Source organism: Mastomys coucha, unplaced genomic scaffold (genome assembly GCF_008632895.1).
Source record: "Mastomys coucha isolate ucsf_1 unplaced genomic scaffold, UCSF_Mcou_1 pScaffold1, whole genome shotgun sequence".
Taxonomy (NCBI): Eukaryota; Metazoa; Chordata; class Mammalia; order Rodentia; family Muridae; genus Mastomys; species Mastomys coucha.
In genome coordinates, this window is record NW_022196891.1 from 16116623 (window position 1) to 16137050 (window position 20428).

At 40.0% G+C, this 20428-nt stretch overlaps 1 protein-coding gene and 1 non-coding gene across 6 annotated transcripts in view; both read right to left on the reverse strand.

Annotated features, from left to right (window-relative positions):
- The window catches only part of Epb41l5 (erythrocyte membrane protein band 4.1 like 5), a 106587-nt gene that overhangs the window by 48571 nt on the left and 37588 nt on the right, over positions 1-20428 (reverse strand). For 3 of the 5 annotated variants that reach the window (XM_031380495.1, XM_031380515.1, XM_031380504.1), the window contains exons 12-16: positions 19435-19604; positions 18232-18338; positions 16006-16033; positions 10453-10492; positions 9314-9429 (exon numbers count right to left, since the gene is read on the reverse strand). In XM_031380495.1, coding sequence (XP_031236355.1) covers positions 9314-9429; positions 10453-10492; positions 16006-16033; positions 18232-18338; positions 19435-19604 — 461 coding nt within the window. Of the gene's footprint in view, positions 1-3846; positions 6120-9313; positions 9430-10452; positions 10493-16005; positions 16034-18231; positions 18339-19434; positions 19605-20428 lie in introns of those variants that run through there. The other 2 variants (XM_031380521.1, XM_031380528.1) reach the window with 1 other exon arrangement.
- Positions 13574-13680, reverse strand: LOC116072486. The gene has a single exon (XR_004111484.1). It is a non-coding gene; the product is annotated as a U6 spliceosomal RNA (small nuclear RNA).

Below are 20428 nucleotides of genomic sequence, written 5' to 3' on the forward strand. Positions count from 1 at the left end.
AAAAAAAAAAAAAAAAAAAAAAAAAAAAAAAAAAAAAAAAAAAAAAAAAAAATCACACTATGAGGCAAGCCAGCAATTCCCTTCTTACTATTAACCCTTATTTTATTAACAAAGATTAGGCATCTGTAGCAAGATATTATTAAAAAATATTCAATTTGTTGTAAATCCTAGCCACAAATTGATGCATCTACATTTTTCTTTAGTAAAATGAATTAAAAAGGTTTTTTTTTTTCTTTCCCACCCCCAACAACAATGAATAGAGTCACAGCTGTTAAGCCTATTTTTAAAGGCAAGGTACAAATTCACTATGGTGCACACAAGAAATCTTCGGTCCCAATCCTTGGAGAATGCTGCTCTCCAGGCCGGCTCATCTTTTCCCTGCCAATAGAAACACAATGCAGGCTAGCTGTCAACAGCACAGTGTAAAGAGTTCACTCAGTCTCTGCCACCTCCAACTGAGGCCACAGCTAGCAGCGTTTTGGGAACACAACCATAGGAAATTAATTAGTAAAAAAAAAAAAATCATGAGAACAATTCCTTCAGAAGCAGGCACATGTGTTCTAAAGTCTCAGTAATAAAGCCACATAATGTTTTTCAATCTTTAAAAAAAAAATTCCTCTCTCTTTATAAGTTCTGTTTCACTATCTCAAACTGCTCAGAGTACAAGGACTAAGTAACAATGAACAGAATTAATAAAAAAAATGAAATTTAATATATTTTACTTAGAAAGTGGTGTGGTTCATGTGCTCATTTCTTTTCTTGAAATCAATCTGTGTACGTGTGTGTATGTGGTATCAGAGGACAACCTGTATGAGTTGGTCCCAGGGATCAAACTCGGGTCACTGGACTTTTAACCTGCCTATCTTTCTGGCCATGGTGTCATAATTTTTATACTGCGGAGATTCATGTTCCAAAGATTAATGTTTCATGCTTTTAGGTCAAAGCATTTTACATGTGAATGCTCATAACAATTCTGGACAGAAGATATAATTAGTAACTGTGGTATAATTTATATTAATATGTATGAAGGGCTGGCAAAATGGCTCAGTAGGTAAAGAAACTTGTCTTGCAAGCCTGGTAACCTGAGGTTAACTCTAGAAAGCACATAAAGGTAGGAGAGAAATGACTCACCAAGTACTCTGACTTCCACATGCCATGGAGCGCACACACAATGATAAATAAAACCACAGTGTAAGAGAGACACTAAGAATTACTGGAGCCACCATTTTATTTCTGCAAATCCCTAAGGTCTAACCTCAAAAATAAAATGAACTTATCAATGTGGTATTATTTTCAAACCTAATGTCTAACAAACTGAAAGTAACTGGACATAAGGTTAGAAAAGAAGAGTTCACTGACTTAAAGGTCAGAATGCCCCTCTGTGCTTATCCACGGCTTTGCCCATCAGCGCTGTGTAATACAGACCCACCATTCCCAACCTCTTCGGTTCACACTTGTGAGTACAAAGGGGGCAGGCGTGAAACCAAAGCTGAAGGATAGGTCCCGTGCTAGGGAAGCTGGCCTCCTCCATGGTAAGCACCCTTCTTCCTCTTGGATGTCAGACTCAGGATTCCCATCTCAACCTCCCCCAGCTACTGATTTGGAAAATGGGAAGATAAAATTATTTACTTAGGGACATACAAAAGTAATTTAGCAACACTAACAAATCAAAATCGTTACCACATCAGTTAAATGTGCAGTAATGCAAAAAACCAAATAAGCTAGGGATGTGGCTAAGCGATGGAACAGTTAAGTTACTATGTGCACGGTTCAAGGGACTATACCCTGCATTTGGGAGAGGACATCTATATTACCCTAAAAAAAAAAAAATCTTTCACTCAGAATACCTTTATATCATGTTCTACATATATGTTGTTTTTATATCCTGATATATATTTACAAAATAGCTTTTACATCCCAGGTAATGTTACCAATTGATCCCCACTCAGGAGTTCAACTATTTTTGTGGGTGACCTACAAAATATGGGGTATATGTCTGTAGGTCACTTCCCTTGCTATGTAATAAGCTGGCATTATGCTTTTGCTCCTGCCTCCTAAGTACTGGGATTACAGGCATGTGCCAATACTCTCAATTCACTATTTGAATTAAACTGATATGACATCAAACTGTACATTAGCTGCTATAAAAACCAAGCATTTGGTTCACTCTCTTTGCCTAGCAGCCCTGGTGCCTGACGGCAGCCCTGGTGCCTGACAGCACTCTGACCTTATCAAACCCTTCTGCTGACTCCAGGAAGCCTGAGAACCCTTCCTCTCTCGGGGTTCTTTCTGACATTCTTCATGATGGAATGCATGATGGATTTCTGTTTGCAATGGGTCACGTGCATGAAAGAATTTAACTAGTTATTCTTGAATTTCTTCTACAATAAACCAATATTTTATAATCTTCAAAGGATGGGATAAAAGTTTTTTTTTTCCTGTAACTTCATTTAAAATGTTCATGTGATTACCATTTCAAGATCAAAAAACTTAGCTCATAAAGAATGGTTATTAAAAACCCTACGGCTTTTGTTCTTCAGATGGTGTGCACTCACAGCAGTCTTCCTAACTCACTCTCTTCCAGGCATGAACTGCTATGTCCAGTAGACCTTTCCCCTCTTAGGACAGGGAGGGTTTCTCTGTGTATCCCTGGCTGTCCTGGAACTCATTCTGTAGACCAGGCTGGCCTCAAACTCAGAAATCCGCCTGCCTCTGCCTCCCAAGTGCTGGGATTAAAAGTATGTACCGCCACTGCCCAGCCAGCAGAAATGTTTTTAACCATAAAAACAATGATTACCAGAGCTCATTTCTGAAGGTTACTGGATTTTCTGTCTCTCTAAATCATCTTGTTTATAAAAACAGAACAGAACACAACCACTCTAATTAAAACATTACAATTATATTCAATAAAATTAGCCAAAACACTGCTCAGTGCATAAACACAGAGTTCTGTGCCACATCAGGGTGCTTATGGAAGAAGTTATTTCTCCAGGCTAGATCATTTATTTTTCATCGGGACAGGGGTCTTACTAAAGACTTCAAACTCCCAAGCTTGAGTGAGCCTTCTAAGTGCATGTTAACTTCAAAATGTGTAAATTTTTTAACTTATTTTATTTGTGTGTGTGCACACACAGTTGTTGGAGGGCAACCTGGGGTACTCCTCACTTTCTAACATGTACATTCCAGGATCAAACTCAGAACACCAGGTTTGGTGGCAAGTGACTTTACCTACAGAATCATCTCATGCTGCCTTCATGTCTAGGGCTCTGATCACTGGACATAGTGAGATGAGAGTAAAAATGTATTAAAGACAATTTATTTATTGAAGCTGAACTACCTGTAAATCCCTCACTGCTCCAGAAAAATGTACAACCATCTTGTGACTAGCAGTCACAAAAGCAAACATTTTCAATACAGGCTGCATACCTCTTATCCCAAATACTGGGAGCCAGCAATGTTTCCATTTCAGTTTAGATTTTCAAATATTTGTGCATGCACAAACACAAAGATTAAGTATTTGTGAGCTGGAACTGAGCTGTGTGTGTCTTTAATGTACGTGCTCGACGGTTAAGCAGATACTCTACTTTGGGTTCGCTCGCTGCTGCCTTTAAGTGCAGCCTGAGACAAATGAGTCAGGTGGGAAACAGTTATACCAATTATCTGGAGGCTTACGGTTTTAGACAGGGATGCTCAGCGCATCGAGAGGACATGCTAAAGCACACAGGACACTTGGAGACATTCTACTGCTCTCTGCCCTTTACTGTCTCTAACTTCCAACTCAGTTTTTCCTTTTAAAATTTTATGAATAAATTATTTCATCACTAAGTTCCAAAGAAAGAAAAACCCATGGTGTGATTCTGAAACATTCAAATTGAACACAATTGGTTATTTCAAATCCTAATAAAAATGATCATTTTTAATATAAAGATATCACTACTCAGTTACAAGCATCCTAAAATTAACATTTGCTAAGATATATAGGAGGAGGTCACTGATGAGTGCCAGACCTCAGACTTCAGGATTAAAGGTAAGTCACGAGACTTTCCACAAGACTAGGAAAGCTCTTTATGCATTCTGACTCACTTGTATTACAGAAATGTTAGTGCCTTTTATTATATTCATACCAGCTAAATATTTTTATAGCACAAAGCAGAGCTTCTATATTTAAAATGTTATGATATAAACAAACACTTTTTAAAAAAGAAAAAAGGCTGGAGTGATAGTTCAGCATTGAGAGCACGAGTTCTCTTCCAGAGGATGCAGGTTTCAATTCCCTGCATTTATGTGTCAGCCAACAACCATCCACAACTCCAGTTTCAGGGCATCCAATACCCTCTTCTGGCCTCCTGAGGCAACATACTAATGGATACACAGACAGAGAGACATACATGCAGGCAAACATCCATTCACATAAAGTAAACAAGAATAAAGATCTTAAAAATAAAGTCTTAAAAGTCTTAAGAATAAAGTCTTAAAAATAAAAAGGGAAGAAAACATCATAGAGAATACTTATTTATAATCTGAGCTACAAACAAAACAAAACAACACAAAGCCCTCAGAGGGGTGTACATTACTGCTGTTTTTAAAGCACACTAGATGGTGATAGTCTTGAAGATGAGGCTATTTAAGATATGCATCTGCTTTTACGTAGGATATACTAATGTTTTGAATATCCATCATACATCTACAGTACATTTAAGCAATGATCCTCTTATATAATAATAAAAATCAGATCAAGACTCGCCTATGAATTTCATGCTTTAAATGTTTTTGGTCACCAGCCTGCCTTCTAGTGACAAGCCCTATTATAGCTGTGACAGCGCTCTGAAGTCTTCACTGCCGAGCAGAGAGAGCCTGTAGGATGAAGCTAGCCTGAGTTAAGCAGGACAGGTGAAATATAACAAAGCTTTATTATTTCAAAGCATAAACAGTTATGAATATAACCCTTCTCATTTCTCCATATACAGCTTAAAGTTCAGAAATTTTTCTAAAATTAAAAACAATTGTAAAGGAGGAAATTCTGTTTCTTTTCCTAGTGTCTCAACCATCATGTGCTTTCCAGCTAATTTACCTCCAGTAAATCAAATCAAAGAGCTCAAATTATACAGGCAATCCATCTCAATGGTAACACTTTGACTTCAGAATTTTATTTTAAAGGTTGTATGGGCCAGATTATGAGGGTGTTACAAACATGAATGATCTGTCAAGGACTTCAATGAGAAAAGAGTAACAAAGAAAGCTTTCTACCTTGCATTTGGTATAACTGCCTACTAGTAATGTAATCGTTCAAGTTAACTGTAAGTTAGCCACCCCAAAAGAATCATGCAGATGTATCTCTCTACATGAATCATACAGTTATTGCATTTATAGACCTGTGGTAATAAAATGTTAATAAAGAAGTATTGTAATTTTTATTAACCTGCAGGCAGGCACTTAGCTGAAATGAAGGCACGGGTCACTTTAGAAGGTAGCGTATGGGAACAGTGTTACTTACTAAACTACCACCAAAGGCTGACGCACCATGACTGAACATGGCTCCTTTTGGGTGTACATTTTGTGTCTCAACTTTTAAAACTCAGTCTTACTTACACGGCATGTGATGACAACTGACAGTTTGTCATAAACGTGAACCTCCTGAGAGATGTTTTGAATGATATGTTAAATGCTAACATTATGAAAACCCTTCCCAAGGACACAGTGGTATGCACACCCTTTCAACATAGCAACATGTGCCACGTCAGTGACAGCTCATGGCTTCTTCAGGTCCTCTTCCCGTCCACAGCAGACAGAAGTCAATCATAGCACTTTGTAACTAGTGACTCAATAGGAAACAAATTCTCTCCAATATTCCTAATGAAATCAGTCCTCTATATAAATGCCACAAAATACATTATCAATCTAGATGACAAGAGTTCCACGGCCTAAAAGGTATAACAACTCATATTTCAGTCATGGCTGCACGGCCAGATAAATGAGCGTCATGATGGGCTCCTGCATTCTTCACATTGTGCTCATGTACAAAGTCAGTGTAGTTTCTATATGCAGTCTGGGGTGAGGGCGAGGCCCTTGGGTTCCACTGGTTTCCACCACGTTGGCAGCGGTCACTGGTAGCAGACAGCCTAGATGGTTGAGGAGCGGGGAGTACAGTTAGTCAATAGGAATAGAGACCATGATGTGTGAAGGAGAGAAGCAATGTGATCAGCGTGCACCACTGTGGTGAGAACATTCAAGAACAGCAGAGGAGGAAATCCAGGAAGTCACATGAAGTACATGTAATGGAAACATATGAAAGCAGTCTGAATTAAGTGAATTAATGTAGTAAAGTCACAGAAGGCAAAACACTGTTATCTACTCATGACGTTTCTGGGTAACTCCAAGGTAGAAATGTTGGTTGATTCTGGTTGCAGGGGGAGGGGGATTTAAGTAGAGCTTTATTCAAATATTTGAAAATATTCTACTGAAGAATAAAAAAAAACATATATGGAAAAAGAAGAATTATAAAAATTTTCTCCAAAATTACACAATTTTAAAATGTTATAATCAAGGAAACAAAATTCAGGAGCATAAAAAAAAAAAAAAAAAAAAAAAAAAAACCTGCCCTCAGACATCAAGCAAGTTTCTGTCAGTGCTCCAAATTAAACAGCAATCAGAGGAGACTGGGCATGTTGAGAGTGGGAGAGGCTTAGACTAAGGAACAATAATCATTGTACCTTCTGTAATCAAAACTCATAGGAGCACAAACTGCAGTGACACAGGCACACATACAAACAAGAAGAATGGCAAGCACAAGAGAACTAGACGGCAGACATGCATCCACATGCATACATGCAGGTCTGGACAGAGTGACAAGAGTCCTCCCGTAGAAAGGAAACACCTACCCTAGCTCAAAAACCAAACTTTTGTGATGCGACAAGGGCAGCACATATGTTACATAATCACAAAGGGAAAGTGATCATTCCAAATATAAAAGGCATCCAAAAATTTAGATTAAAAAAATAGTATTATTTTTAAAAACTTGCTAAAATATTAACTTGAGTACACTGTAGCTATGTTCAGACACACCAGAAGAGGGCATCAGATTTCATTACGGGTGGTTGTGAGCCACCATGTGGTCGCTGGGATCTGAACTCATGACCTTCTGAAGAGCAATCGGTGCTCTTACCCGCTGAGCCATCTCACCAGCCCTTAACTTAATTTTTAATCTTGGCTTCTCAGGACTTTTCAAAAACAAGTAAGGAATGTATGTTGTATTAAGTGCTACCATTTTATTCCCATTGAAATTCAACTTGCTTATAAGACCTAACAAGCAAAATTCATGACCTTTGATTTAGAGTCTCTAAAAATTTAGAAATTAAATTAGGCTTATGCTCTGGTTTATGGATACAAGATTTTCTCAGTTCTATTTCTTTTTGTCTTTTGATAGGGTTGGGCCTGGAATCATGATCCACCCAAGTACATGATTCTTCCCAAGAAATGGGATTACAGGCAGGCTTTATTTGTTTTGAGAAAAGGTTGCTCAGGCTGGACTCAAGTTCCAGACCTTCGCCTCTTAGGCACACGCCACTGTCCACTGGCTTCTTGTTGTAAATAAACACTGTGGATTCACAGTGATGTGAAGTACAAATCCTAAGTTACTAACATATCATATCATTCACCCAGTTAACAGTTTCATTTAGGATGCCAGAAAAAACAAAACAAAACAAAACAAAACTAAGTTGAAGACTGTAATAGGAAATAAGGTTAAATTAAATTGGTTCCAAATTATCTGCCAGAAAGATGCTCCATACTTTGTGGTGCTCAGTGCAGTATTCAGTTTCTAAATGTTATTCCCACTTTCTACAGGAGGACTGCTTTTTACATTCTTTGAAATCTAAGCATGCAGAAACAAAGAAAGAGGTAGAATGCGCTCTAAATGAAGGCTAGAGAATCAGCAGCTCTAAGACTTGTCAGCAGTAGTTCAGTTCCATGCTCTGCTAACGTACTCTGAGGCTCATCAGGATTTTACTCCATCTCTACTCCATTTCAGCAAAGGAGGTCTCGGTAGAACCATTATAAAAGGAGAGGACACACAGCTCCAAGATATTTCATTTTCCTTGAATCTCAAATTCAATATTCTCTCTAAAGGCTACATCAAAGAAACTGGTAGTGCCTAGCAAATCAAATTAAACAGATTTAAATATGTACTCATTAAAATGGAATTAAATAAAGACAGCGTAACACAGGATGTTAACTAATCAGATTCTCATTTGGAATTAAAGTAAGATGCACACATTGAGACAGTTCTTTTACAGTTAAAGACTCACCACTATTTTTGTGTGACAGTGGGCTTCAGTGGCACAGTATAGAGCATAACTGCTTGCCAGGCTGTTATTTTCAACAAGACATTGAAGCTTTTAATGTCTTAAATAAATACTATAACTTGACATTTGTAGACCTCACCTTTGGTATGCGTATATGAATACATTTAAAGTACCCTGTACCAGATTCTCAAAAGGGCAAAAAGGGAAGGAAATTTTAAAAAGGATCAAACAAGGAGGGAAATCCTCTTTCATCTTAACTGCAAGTCACCTGGAACTGAAATAAAATATACCCAACCATCACAAGCAAAGTACCCTGTGGTTAGTTAAGCCAACACCACCAGTGAGGGAGTGCACAGCACAGGCCAGAAACAACCACCAACCACTGCTGACCACCACCATGCAGGAAGAACTGGCTGCACAAAAAGCCGACCCAAAACTTGAGATCACCACAGAACCTCATTAGATTTCAGATATTAACAAATTAAGAACAAGAGAAAACCAAGAATCTCATGAATCATCCAAGTGCACTGAATAAACAAACACAGAGCTTGAACAGATGATATACCCACAGGAGCACCACTCAGCGCAATCATTCCTAAAGGACCCCTCACCAAGCCACATTGCTTTCTAGGAAAGCATGAACCCAACTGATTAAATCAAGTAAGCCACAAAATATCCATATTTGTGTGTTTACCATTTATATAAATACCTCTACTTTCACTGGATTATCTCTCCAGCTCCTCAAGCTGGAATTTTTTAAAGACTTTAATCAGTCCCTCCCAGACTTTGTTAACGACAGCAAAGGCAGCTGGGTTCTGTCCTGCTTTAGACAGCTGTCCTCCCTTCATCACAAACCCTATGCTTACCATCCCTGACTGCTCAGTATGCTCCTTTTCAGCTCACAAATATGAATAATTTGTTTTCAATCATACTTAAAAAGTGCTTTAAGATTATTGCTTAAATTTTAGAATACAATTATGCAAGCAATATTTTGGTTTGGGAAGTCAACAAACCATTTGCTGTCATGTTGGCGTGCTGCAGGGTTCTGTGGAAGGTTCTCTATCTCCACCAGCACAGGAGCAGACGAGGAGGAAGAAGTCACAGGCACAGGAGACCGCACACCCCAAGCCTTTGAACAGAAGCATGAGGAAAGTCAAGTACTAACAAATAGAAATACTAACATCAAGAAACACAATATTAAAGTGGAGTGCCATCTATATAGTAAATAAATGTGGGAAAACTCTAATTAAGATCAATGTCTAACATGACGGGACAGCCTCTGAGCTCAGCACAAAATGAGAGAGTCCCTTATTAGCAGGTTTTCTCCTTCTCTGACCCTGTCTGGGGGATTCTAAGCCCCCACACTCACTCTACCAGCATAAACTTGGGACTTCTCCATGCGAATAAGGTATCTAAACAGGCCCGAGTGTTCAGTCAAGGAGCTTCCCCTTCCCAGGCATCCATTTCCCCAGAATGAATAAGGTATATGCATTCACATTCACCAACAAATGGAGCTGTTTGATCAAGCAAGAACCCTGTCCTCAGGACCCCACGGGGTAGGCCTTCCTCAGTCCCTCCATGCTCTCAGCACTCACTCACTCACTGGGAACCGAAGCCTGACCCTCCCTGGACTGTGCCTTCCCCTTCTGTCCTGGTGAGGGGACAACTGAAGGGAGGGAAGCTCTGACGGGGAACCCCCTTTTCCAACTCTAAGCAGCACGAAGTCAGTGCATCTAGGCATGCAGGAGAATGGGGACCACAGCAATCATCCCAGACACTGCTGTTTCCCACCTGGCTGTCATGTCCCCCATCACAGACTGTGTTTTCTCTACCAGCACTCCGGGTACCCCAGGCACAGAGACAGACACTCAGCCTGGCAGTCAAATGTTTGAATTTAAATTTTATACACTAATTTTAGATAATAAATAAACATTCACAACTTACTGATGTGCTAGATTTATAGGAACAGAAAATGATTTATGAATCATCTGTTCTACTTACATTGTCTTAGTAAAAACAGGAGACGTGATGGGGGTAAGAAAATGTACAAAACTTGTAAAAGATCATGCATTTCAAAAACCTAACTAATATCATGACAGTCACTGGAATTAACTATGTGCTCTAGGACTTTGGAAATGCACTGCTGTCTTACCTGTTGGGAGTCACTGTTCTGGGCTGAAGGATTAAGAACACTGTAAGGAAGAGAAGAAAACCTATTTAAAAACGTATATATATAAAGGTTTGGAGTAAGGAACGGGAAGGGTAAAATATAATTAAAATACAATAAAAATAATAAAAGATATACGTGAACATAGACTCAAATTGGAACAAAACTGATTACAAAATGTTTCCTCAAAATTAATGTAAACTAAGTTCAAAGTTTAAAAATATGTATCTAACTTGCATGTTAAAGTGCTATTTTACAGCATATTTAAAATTTTATTTTTCATGAAACCAAAAAAGTCACATCTTGGGATTATGAGTTCACCTATCTTTAGATCTAAGGTATCAATTCATGTTTTGCAACCTAATCACTGTATCACTGAGAAAAGAAGATCCAAAAGCATAACTGCATAGTGTTCTGATAAGTCTGACCTATGTGTATACATGCACATATAAAGTCTACCTGTAAGTTTTCATTAACTTTTATTTTTAATGATATATAATCATATTTTTTCTTTTATTACTAATAAGATAAAAGCATTCTAAGTTAAAGAAATCCTACATATAAAATTCTTTCTTTTTCTTGAGACGCTGTCTCAAGAAAAAGACAGGGTCAAGTGCCTACCTGGCACTTGCTGTGCAGACTAGCCTGGCCTCAAACTCAGATCCACTCGCCTCTGACTCTGGAGTGTTGAGCCTAAGGGCGCGTGGCACCAAGCCCAACAGCTTTACTTTCTTTCTTTCTTTCTTTCTTTCTTTTTTTTTTAAAGATGTATTTATTATTCTATAATGAGCACACTGTAGCTGTCTTCAGACGTACCAGAAGAGGACATCAGATCTCACTACAGATGGTTGTGAGCCACCATGTGGTTGCTGGGATTTGAACTCACGACCCTCGGAAGAGCAGTCGGTGCTCTTACCCACTGAGCCATCTCACCAGCCCCCACCTTTACTTTCTAAGACGATATATACACTATTCAAAACAGCACCAACAATGTTAATGTTTTGTTTCAGTGAAATTGTTTTGGCGGTTTGTCAAGCTACAACTGTCACATTTACTGTCAGGCACTTACCTTTCTATGGGTATTTATATTTTCCATACACACAATTATAATTGTGCCTAGCCCATACTAGTAATCTCCAATACATGCTATCATCAGGTGCCATGAGCCAAATAGGGGCGCTGAGCACCCCAGCCCGTGTCATTTACACGTGGGGCCTTCAAGCTTCTCTCCCAGCTCTCTCAAGAGCTTTAAAAAGCTACATAACCTCACCCAGTGGCTCTCAACCTTCCTGATGCCGTGACCCTAACAGTCCTGTGTCATGCTGACCCTAACCATAGTTATTCTGTTGCTACGTCACAGCTGTAGTTTAGCTACTGTTAGGAATCATAATGTAGATATCTGGTATGTGACCCCTGTGAAAGAGTTGTTTGACTCCCAGAGGGGTCGGCACCGCAGGCCGAGAACCACCGACCTGACTGGTCAGTCTTCCTTCCCTACACTTCATCTGTTATAGGTTAACTTTTTAAAATCAATAATTCTATCCTTCACACTTAAAAAGGATTCATTCTATTTCTGTTTATATGTATGTTGTGTGTGTTTGTGTGTGTGTATGCATATGAGCACACATGTATGAGGGGGCCTGAGGGGGCCTGAAAAGGCCAGAAGGTGGCTTGGATCCCCTGGAAGTAGAGTTATATGCAGTTGTGAGAGGCCCAATGTGGGAGTAGGGAATGAAGTTTGGGTCCTCTGGAAGAGCAGCCAGCATGCTTAAGCACTGAATCTCAATTATTGTATTATTACTGACTATTAAAGGTGCTGAACAACGTCTACAAGACCCACCACTGAGTCCCAGCTCCCTCTGCCCTTTTTTGCTAAGGAGCTATGGTTGCTCTTCCCAGACTACAGTATCCTGGTGAAACTTACTTCCTAGTCTATGAGTAAAATCTCACCAAACCTGCATGGAGCAGAAGTTTGCCTCAATGAGTCTATGTTTCTCTTGTTACTTTGAAACATTTCTTTTAGCTGGGAATAACTTCAGTACTAACAAAAAAAAAATTTTTTTTTTTGAGAAAAAAAAAATCAAGCCCTATTAACTAAATTGCAACTTCCTGTTTTGAATAATCTGACCTTAGTAATTTAAAAGTAGGGCTTGGGATGTAGTTCACTGGTAGAATGCTTGTTTAACATCCAGGAGACCTGGGCTTGATGCTTAGCTCCACAAAGACAAAAACAAACAAACTAAGCAGGAGTGATAAAGAGACAACTGAAGTTAATTCAACACACTTAATTGTAACTTGGTTTCTGATCCAAAATATATATGCAGATCATCTTAGAGAAGAACCTCTGGAAAGCACCACACGCAGTAACCATTTTTTGCTCATGAACAGCACCTACTTAATCTTTCCATTTCCTGTCTCAGAGCTGCTCTAACCCAGGTACAAAGGCATATGCTTAGTCTCACCACTCAGGGAGAAGGAAGTTCAAGTAGGAGAAAACTATATTTGTAACCAAAACCATCAACTATCCTTTAAAACACTACCTTTTCTTAATGTATGTTTAGTTCAAGCTCACGAGAAGGGGAAATATAACTAGGAAAAGACAGACTTAAAAACCTGTTACTCAAACTGGTATATTCTGTGAAAGAGCAGAGTACAAGGTCAAGAAACATTTTAGGTCAAATAGTTGTACCCTATAAAAAAGGCTCTGTTCTTCATGGTCCACTGGAGCAAAAACATTCATGCAAACAGAGTGGAGAGTGGCAAAGGCAAGGGCAAAGGGTATGGATGCCAACACAAACTCAGGCTTTCCAGACTACTGTATGAGATTATTTCAGAAGGGATGGCGTTCTCCATCGTTTAACTTCTGAAAGACGCCCCATATATGTGTGTGTTTGTATGTTTGTTTATGTGTATGTGCATGTGTCTGTGTGTGAGTACATACACGTAACTATGTCCTTGGAAGCCAACTCAGATCATCTGGAGCTATGAGCCACTCAACTTTGTTTTGTAATTATGTTATTTTGAGAATATAACATAATTATATCATGTCTCCCTTCCCGTTCCTCCCTCCAAAGGGCCACCATTTCTTTCTTTCTTTTTCTTTTTTTTAAATATGGAATGCTCCACAAATTAGCGTGTCATCCTTGTGCAGGGGCCATGCTAATCTTCTCTGTATCATTCCAATTTTAGTATATGTGCTGCTGAAGCGAGCACGGGCCACCATTTCTTAAGTAGCCTAACTCTGTACTCTGCTAGAGTCAAAAGCATCACTAATGAGGAAAAAACGACATTTACCTACTCAAGTCAAGTTAATTTCAATTCTAGGAAAGGGACCACGCTTATTCTCACTATGCTCTAATTAAGAATTTGTACTTCAGAACATAGAAGGGGCTTTTTACTTTGCAAATAAAAACCTTAACTATTCCATATCATGTCACTGCTTAAATATTTTCTTCTTATTCTTATTACTCTTTAAGGTATATCTTTAAGGTCAAATGTCAAGTCCCAGGCTGTTTCAAAAAAGCAAGCCAGGCCCTACTAAATAAAACAACACCATTTAAAAACAGAGATAACATTCCTTCCCAATTTCCTTACAAGCTCAGCTTCTAAATAGTACAGGGAAAGAAAAGAAAGGCAGAGAGCCCAGCAAGGCGCAGGGGTTTCTTTGTAATCTAAAGCTTTAGAAGAGAAAGTTTACTTCCTCCCAACTCTAGTCACTTTAGCATTAGCAGCTTGAAGAGCCCTTGCTCACGTCAGCAGAGTGTTCCTGTAACGCACCGCTCATCGCGACCTAGCTCCAACAGCTTCAAGTGAACAAATCTGAGTAAGAAAATCCAGAAGCTGGAAGTCTAACAAACTCAAACACAAACGAATAAACAAACAAACAAATGTAGTAAGCATTTCTTTAAAGGGTAAGGTTGAGAGCTGGTGAGATGGCTCAGCAGTTAAGAGCACTGACTACTCTTCTGGAGGTCATGAGTTCAAATCCCAGCAACCACATGGTAGCTCACAACCATCTGTAATGAGAAACAAAGAAAAAATCTATGGGCCGGAGCAAGAAGGAGAAGGGAAGGCGGAAAGGGGGAAAGGGGGAGGGGAAAACAAAACAAATACAAGAAAAAGTAAAGTTGACTACTCAGTTTCTCAAAAATAAGAAACCTCTTTTGAAGAAGTTCTAAGTCAGACAGAACCATCCAGCCACGACCCACACAAAGGTATGTTTGTTACAGGTACTGGTCTGAATCTGATTTGTATTATCATTATTATTACAATTGCTATTTATTATTAATAATAATTATTATTACTACTACTATAACTGTTGTTGTTATCCTTTTTGAGAGAAGATGTTGCTTTATGAACAGGCTGACCCTCGGTCAGACTCATGGAGATCCAGATGCACCTGCCCCTGGGCTCCTAAGTGTTGGGATCAAAGGCTTGTGTGTCAGCACACCCGGCTTAGAACCTGATTGTTTAAGAAGCATCGGGCAGACACCAATATACAGCTGTTTTTGAAAATAAAGTGGGACAAACCAAAAAAATGCAAACAAAGCACACCAAGACTTACATAGTGCACCTAAATAGTGCTCAAGGGGACTTTACAGCTGGAATTGCTTTTTTTTTTCCTCTTTTTTTTTTTTTTAAAAAAAAAAGACTTTATCCTGGGTATGGTTAGCTCAGGCCTGTAATCCCACCAGTAGGAAGGCTGAATCACCAGGATAGAGTTCAAATTTAGTGTAGGATACATAACACATCACTTAACCTAACCTCACTTAAAGGTAACACGGAAAGGACATGTAAGCTGGGTATGCGGTGCACCCTTCCAATGCCCAGCACTGGGCTAAGGCAGAAGGACCACACATCTAAGGCCAGTGGCCCCGCTTAAGACCTGGCTTCAAACAAGTTCCAGGCCAGCCAGGGCTGCAAAGTGAGACTCTGTCTCAAAAACCAACAGAAAACAACAAAACACAGCAGCGTCCTGAGGCAGCTGTGGCAGCTGTGGCAGAGCCCTTGCCCATCTGGTCACACTAGGCCCTAGAGAAGAAGGACCCAGGAAGAGGAGGAGGCAGCCAAAGCAAACGAAATCATAAGAAACAAGGAGGAGCAAATATTAGAGCAAACATCAATTAAAGGCTAACAAACTGTCAATCTGCAGCTGAACTAAGAACAAAAGGAGAAGAAATCAGTTTAAGTAAGAAAGAAATCAGGCCCAGCACTACTGATCTTACAGAAACAACATGGGAAAATATGAACTACATATATACAATTACTGCATTCAGCCTAGAGTAAATTGCTTTTACCTAGAAACCTACCTTTCTTCTGACATTCTCAATATGAATAACACAACTGCTTCTACCGTATTCTACTTCTGTAAATGGCTTCATTTTTCTGAATGGTAATTCATTTGGAGTGTTTTTGTTTCCTATAATCCTAATGCCTGTGAAAATTTGACATTGTGAAGGCCTTCAACAAATATTTGTTTAGTAAACGATTGCAACTATATAAATCCTCTCAGTTCCTACAGTACAAGGCATTACTTACCCAAGGTCTTCAGGTGGTGTTGTGCTTGCTGACAGGAGAGAAGAGAGAACATCTTATTAGTCCACCCTGCATGACAGATTGCTGTACTATTCAAAGTAAAAGCTCAGCTCAGTGCTCTGTAAATACATACTTCTCAGCCATCGGCTGTGCTGCAGGGCGGAGCAGTGAGGCCAGCAGCAGCAGTCACTGTGAGTGGTCTACTCTTTCCTTTTATTTCTGTGGACCTGAGTGTGTATGTGTGGGTATGTGCAGTGTACCTGGAGTTCCAAAGACAGCAGGGGCTCCCTTAGAGCTGGAGTTCCTAGCAGCACCTGCAAGCTGCTTGCTGTGAGTGGCTGGAACCAAATTCAGGTCTTCTGCAAAAGCAGTATGCTCTCTTAACTACTGAGCCCCCCATCTCTCCAGCACCCTACTCTATTCTTAAAGATTTATATAAAAATTCGTGAATGTGAGTGTATACACATGCACACAGTGCAGATGCCTGTGAAGGCAAGATTGCCTCGGAGCTGGAGTTACAGGCGATTTCGATCCATCTCACACAGGTGCTAAGAACCTCCGGAGGAGAGCGTTTCTGCTTTTAACTGCTGAATCATCTCTCCAGCCCAACACATCTTAAAATTCCATTAAAAAATGTATTTCTGCATGTGTATGTCAGTGTCACAGGGCATGTATAAAGTCAAAGAACAATTTGTAAGAGTCTATTCTCTCCTTCTGAAATGGCCTGGCCCCACAATCAAACTCAGGTCAGGCTTAGTGACAAGAAACTTCACTCCTGACTAATCTGCCAGCTCACATCTGTCATTTAAAGTAACTTTCTGTAAGTGTCATGGATTAAGGAAATTGACTCTGAACTCTGTCAGTAGAAAGATGAAGTAATAAAGCTTTACACTATCACTGAATTATCTGAACTCATAACCATATATTTAAAATCACAACCACGGTAAAAACTGAGTATAAGATCAGTAGGAAAAATTAATTAAAAAACAACTGCCACAGTCAGCTCGCAGCAGACTTTTGGTAAGTGGTGATGGTAACCCGACAGCAGAAATGCTTAAAATTCAATTTGTATTTTAGTAGAAGTCCAAATCTGAAACCAAACACCAAGTTTTAATTTATTTTTTAATGAAAACTATGTGGTTCTTTCAGAGTTGAAATATTTTAAGTGCCAGATAACATTTATAAATTTGTAAATATCTATGCACAGCAAACATTGATAAGTAAAATTCTATTTGGTGGGATTTCTCAACAGTAAATTGTAATATGGAACAATGTCATTTATTCATCTTTATTTTATATTATTATTATTATTATTATTTGGCTTTTCAAGACGGGGTTTCTCTGTGTAACAGTCCTGGCTGTCCTGAAAGTCACTTTGTAGAGACAAGGTTGGCATCTACCTCACAGAGCTCTGCCTGCCTGCCCCTACTTCCCGAGTGCTGGGATTGAAGACATACACGCTCATGCCTGGCTTTCATTTACTCATTTTTATATTGTTTTATTGTCTGTGTTTTTTGTGTGAACCACACACGTCATGGTGTGTGTAGGTCAGAGGATAACTCCTTTCATTTCGTAGGTCTCAGGGAATGACTCAGTCAATTAGACTTGGCAGCACACTGCCCTTATCCCGTAAGTCACCTTATCAGCCTAATATGGAAAAATTTTTACTGAAAACTTCTTTGGGCCAGGAGCGATGGCTCAGTGGTTAAAAGTACTTGCCGTTCTTCCAGGTCTTGCTTCAAGTCTCAGTACCCAAACCAGACAGCGCACAACTGCCTATACTCCAGCCAATGCACTGGCCTTCATAGGGTGCACAAAACGCCACACATGCAAGTTTGCATGTGCACACACACACAAATGCAAATAAAAAAACTTTAAATGTATCCATTACATGCTAATATTAAAAAAATATCAAAGGGAATGAACTGGTATTTTATCACGAGAGGTGAAAGACCGAAGAAAGAAAATACCTCTAGTGAAGACACACTATGTGTGACACTGCCCACTCTAGTGAAGACACACTACGTGTGACACTGCCCAGAACCACTGCACTGAGGTTACTGTTAAGTTTAATGTCAGCCAATCACAGGATCCAGTATCATGCAGCTTATGTCAAGTAAAACAGACTTGAGAGAACTCAGGCCGGGGCCTCCTCTCCAGCGAACAGGAAGTGCGAGGACAAGAAGACTGCCAAGCCGGACAAGCCTGTGGAGCAGGGCTGCACCGCACCTTTCATCTGCAGGGTCCGTCGGGAGTACCGCTTGCTGGGCCTTCTTTCAAAGGAAGTCGATCTTCTTGCTTTGTTAGTTTTTGTGGTCTGATACTCTGTTTTTCCACTAAAATAGGTGAAGGAAGTCAACAGGAAGACAGCGTGAGGCAAGCAGACGAGGAGAGGAAGATGTCTACATTCATCTTACCCTGCAGAGAAGCATGCTGAGGAGCACCACTGCCAGGAGGAAGATGTCTACATTCATATTACCCTGCAGAGAAGCATGCTGAGGAGCACCACTGCCATCAGTAGTTTTGTTTTTCTCTTTATCCAAGTACTTTTTATTCTTCAGGCTTTGGTATTACACATGAGTAATACAGTATTTCTTCTAAGTATATATATCACCTCTATAAACACCTATATATCACTTATTAAGACAGAAGAAAATGCCCACGCTATCAGGAGAGCACCCTCTTCTTCCCTAGCTATAGGAATTAATATAAAATGTGTAATCCAAAACAAGTTTCCAGTTAGTTCTTTGCGATCCTGTGGATTAAACTTCGGCCTTACACATGCGAGGCAAGCCCTCTACCAATGGGCTACATCTTCAGCCCCAACTCGAGTTACTTTTCTTGTGTGTTTATTTCTACAAAAAATGTCTGATATGCTTGAAAAATAACTATTGTACTTCTCTGGTTTCCAGCTAAGAAAATCCCTCAGCATTTCTGACATGGTAGAACAGAAATTATCTTAAGAACTCTCTGTAGCTGACTTGTTACATTATTGGCACTGTCATCCCCTGCTTTAACTGAAGACTCAAGCTGACCCGCTTACTCAAATGGAACAGACACTTCCAGTTCATGGCAGAGGACCTGGTAAAAGCCAGTTGGTCTTCAGCCACAATATTATTCATATTAATGCCCCATACATTTTCTGTATGAGTTAAAACTTGTCAGACTGAGAATTTACCTTGTTACATAAATTTAAATTGTGGCTTATTATATATAAAATTTATCAGTATAAATAACAATAATATAACTCATTTCCCATCTAGTTAAGAAATTATTAACTATAACATTACTTCTTTAAAAATTTTGGCCAATGGATATCTTTGGCAATGGATATCTTTATTTCCTGTGTCTTGGTTTCCGCCTCAGTAAAATCAAGAGCTAGAGTGACTTTTCTGGTCTGTATGCAAGATGTGAAAACGTAGGGAAATGAACCTGTATCTAAATCGTGATCCTAGTCGAATGAATCCGGACCGATGCGAACTCTTCTGGACAGGTCCGCGGAGGCGGAAGAAGGCGTGGTGCTCCACAGCACATTTCCATAAGTGTTTGCAGGCTTTAGGATGATCCAATCGGAAGACAAAGGTATGCTCCTGTTCTTTGCCCTGAAAAAGACAAAGTGGTGCTTATTAAGTCAACTAGCCGTGTCTTCTATTGCTGCAATGGAAATACAATCAAACGGACACTGAAAGGCAGCTGAGCATGTGGTGCACGCCCTATAATTCCAGGAGACAGAAGTAATGCCGCCAGGTCAAGGCCAACACTGCATACACAGTAAATGCCGGCCAGCTGGACAGAAAAGGAAACAGTACAGGTGCTGGAGAGATGGCTCAGGAGTTAAGTGCATGCACCGCTCTTTCAGGACACGATTACTTCTCAGCACTCAGACAAGTCATAACGGCCTGTAACTCCAGCTCTAACCCAGATGCTCTCCCAGGTCATCTGCACCCAGCACCCACACTTGTACACATAATTAAAAAGAAAATAAACCTTAAAAAACAATAAAATCTCTACTTTGTTCTCTGAAACTTTTTGGTGGGGGGTGAGTATGGCGCCAGCCACCCAATCTTGTCAGACAGGTGAGCACCAGGCTCAGCAGAGACCCTGATGGCGCCTGCCACCCAGTCTTGTCAGATAGGTGAGCACCAGGCTCAGAAGAGACCCTGATGGCGCCTGCCACCCAGTCTTGTCAGATAGGTGAGCACCAGGCTCAGCACAGACCCTGATGGCGCCTGCCACCTAGTCTTGTCAGATAGTGAGCACCAGGCTCAGCAGAGACCCTGATGGCTCCAGCCACCCAGTCTTGTCAGATAGGTGAGCACCAGGCTCAGCAGAGACCCTGATGGCGCCAGCTACCTAGTCTTGTCAGATAGGGAGCACCAGGCTCAGTAGAGACCCTGATGGCGCCAGCCACCTAGTCTTGTTAGAT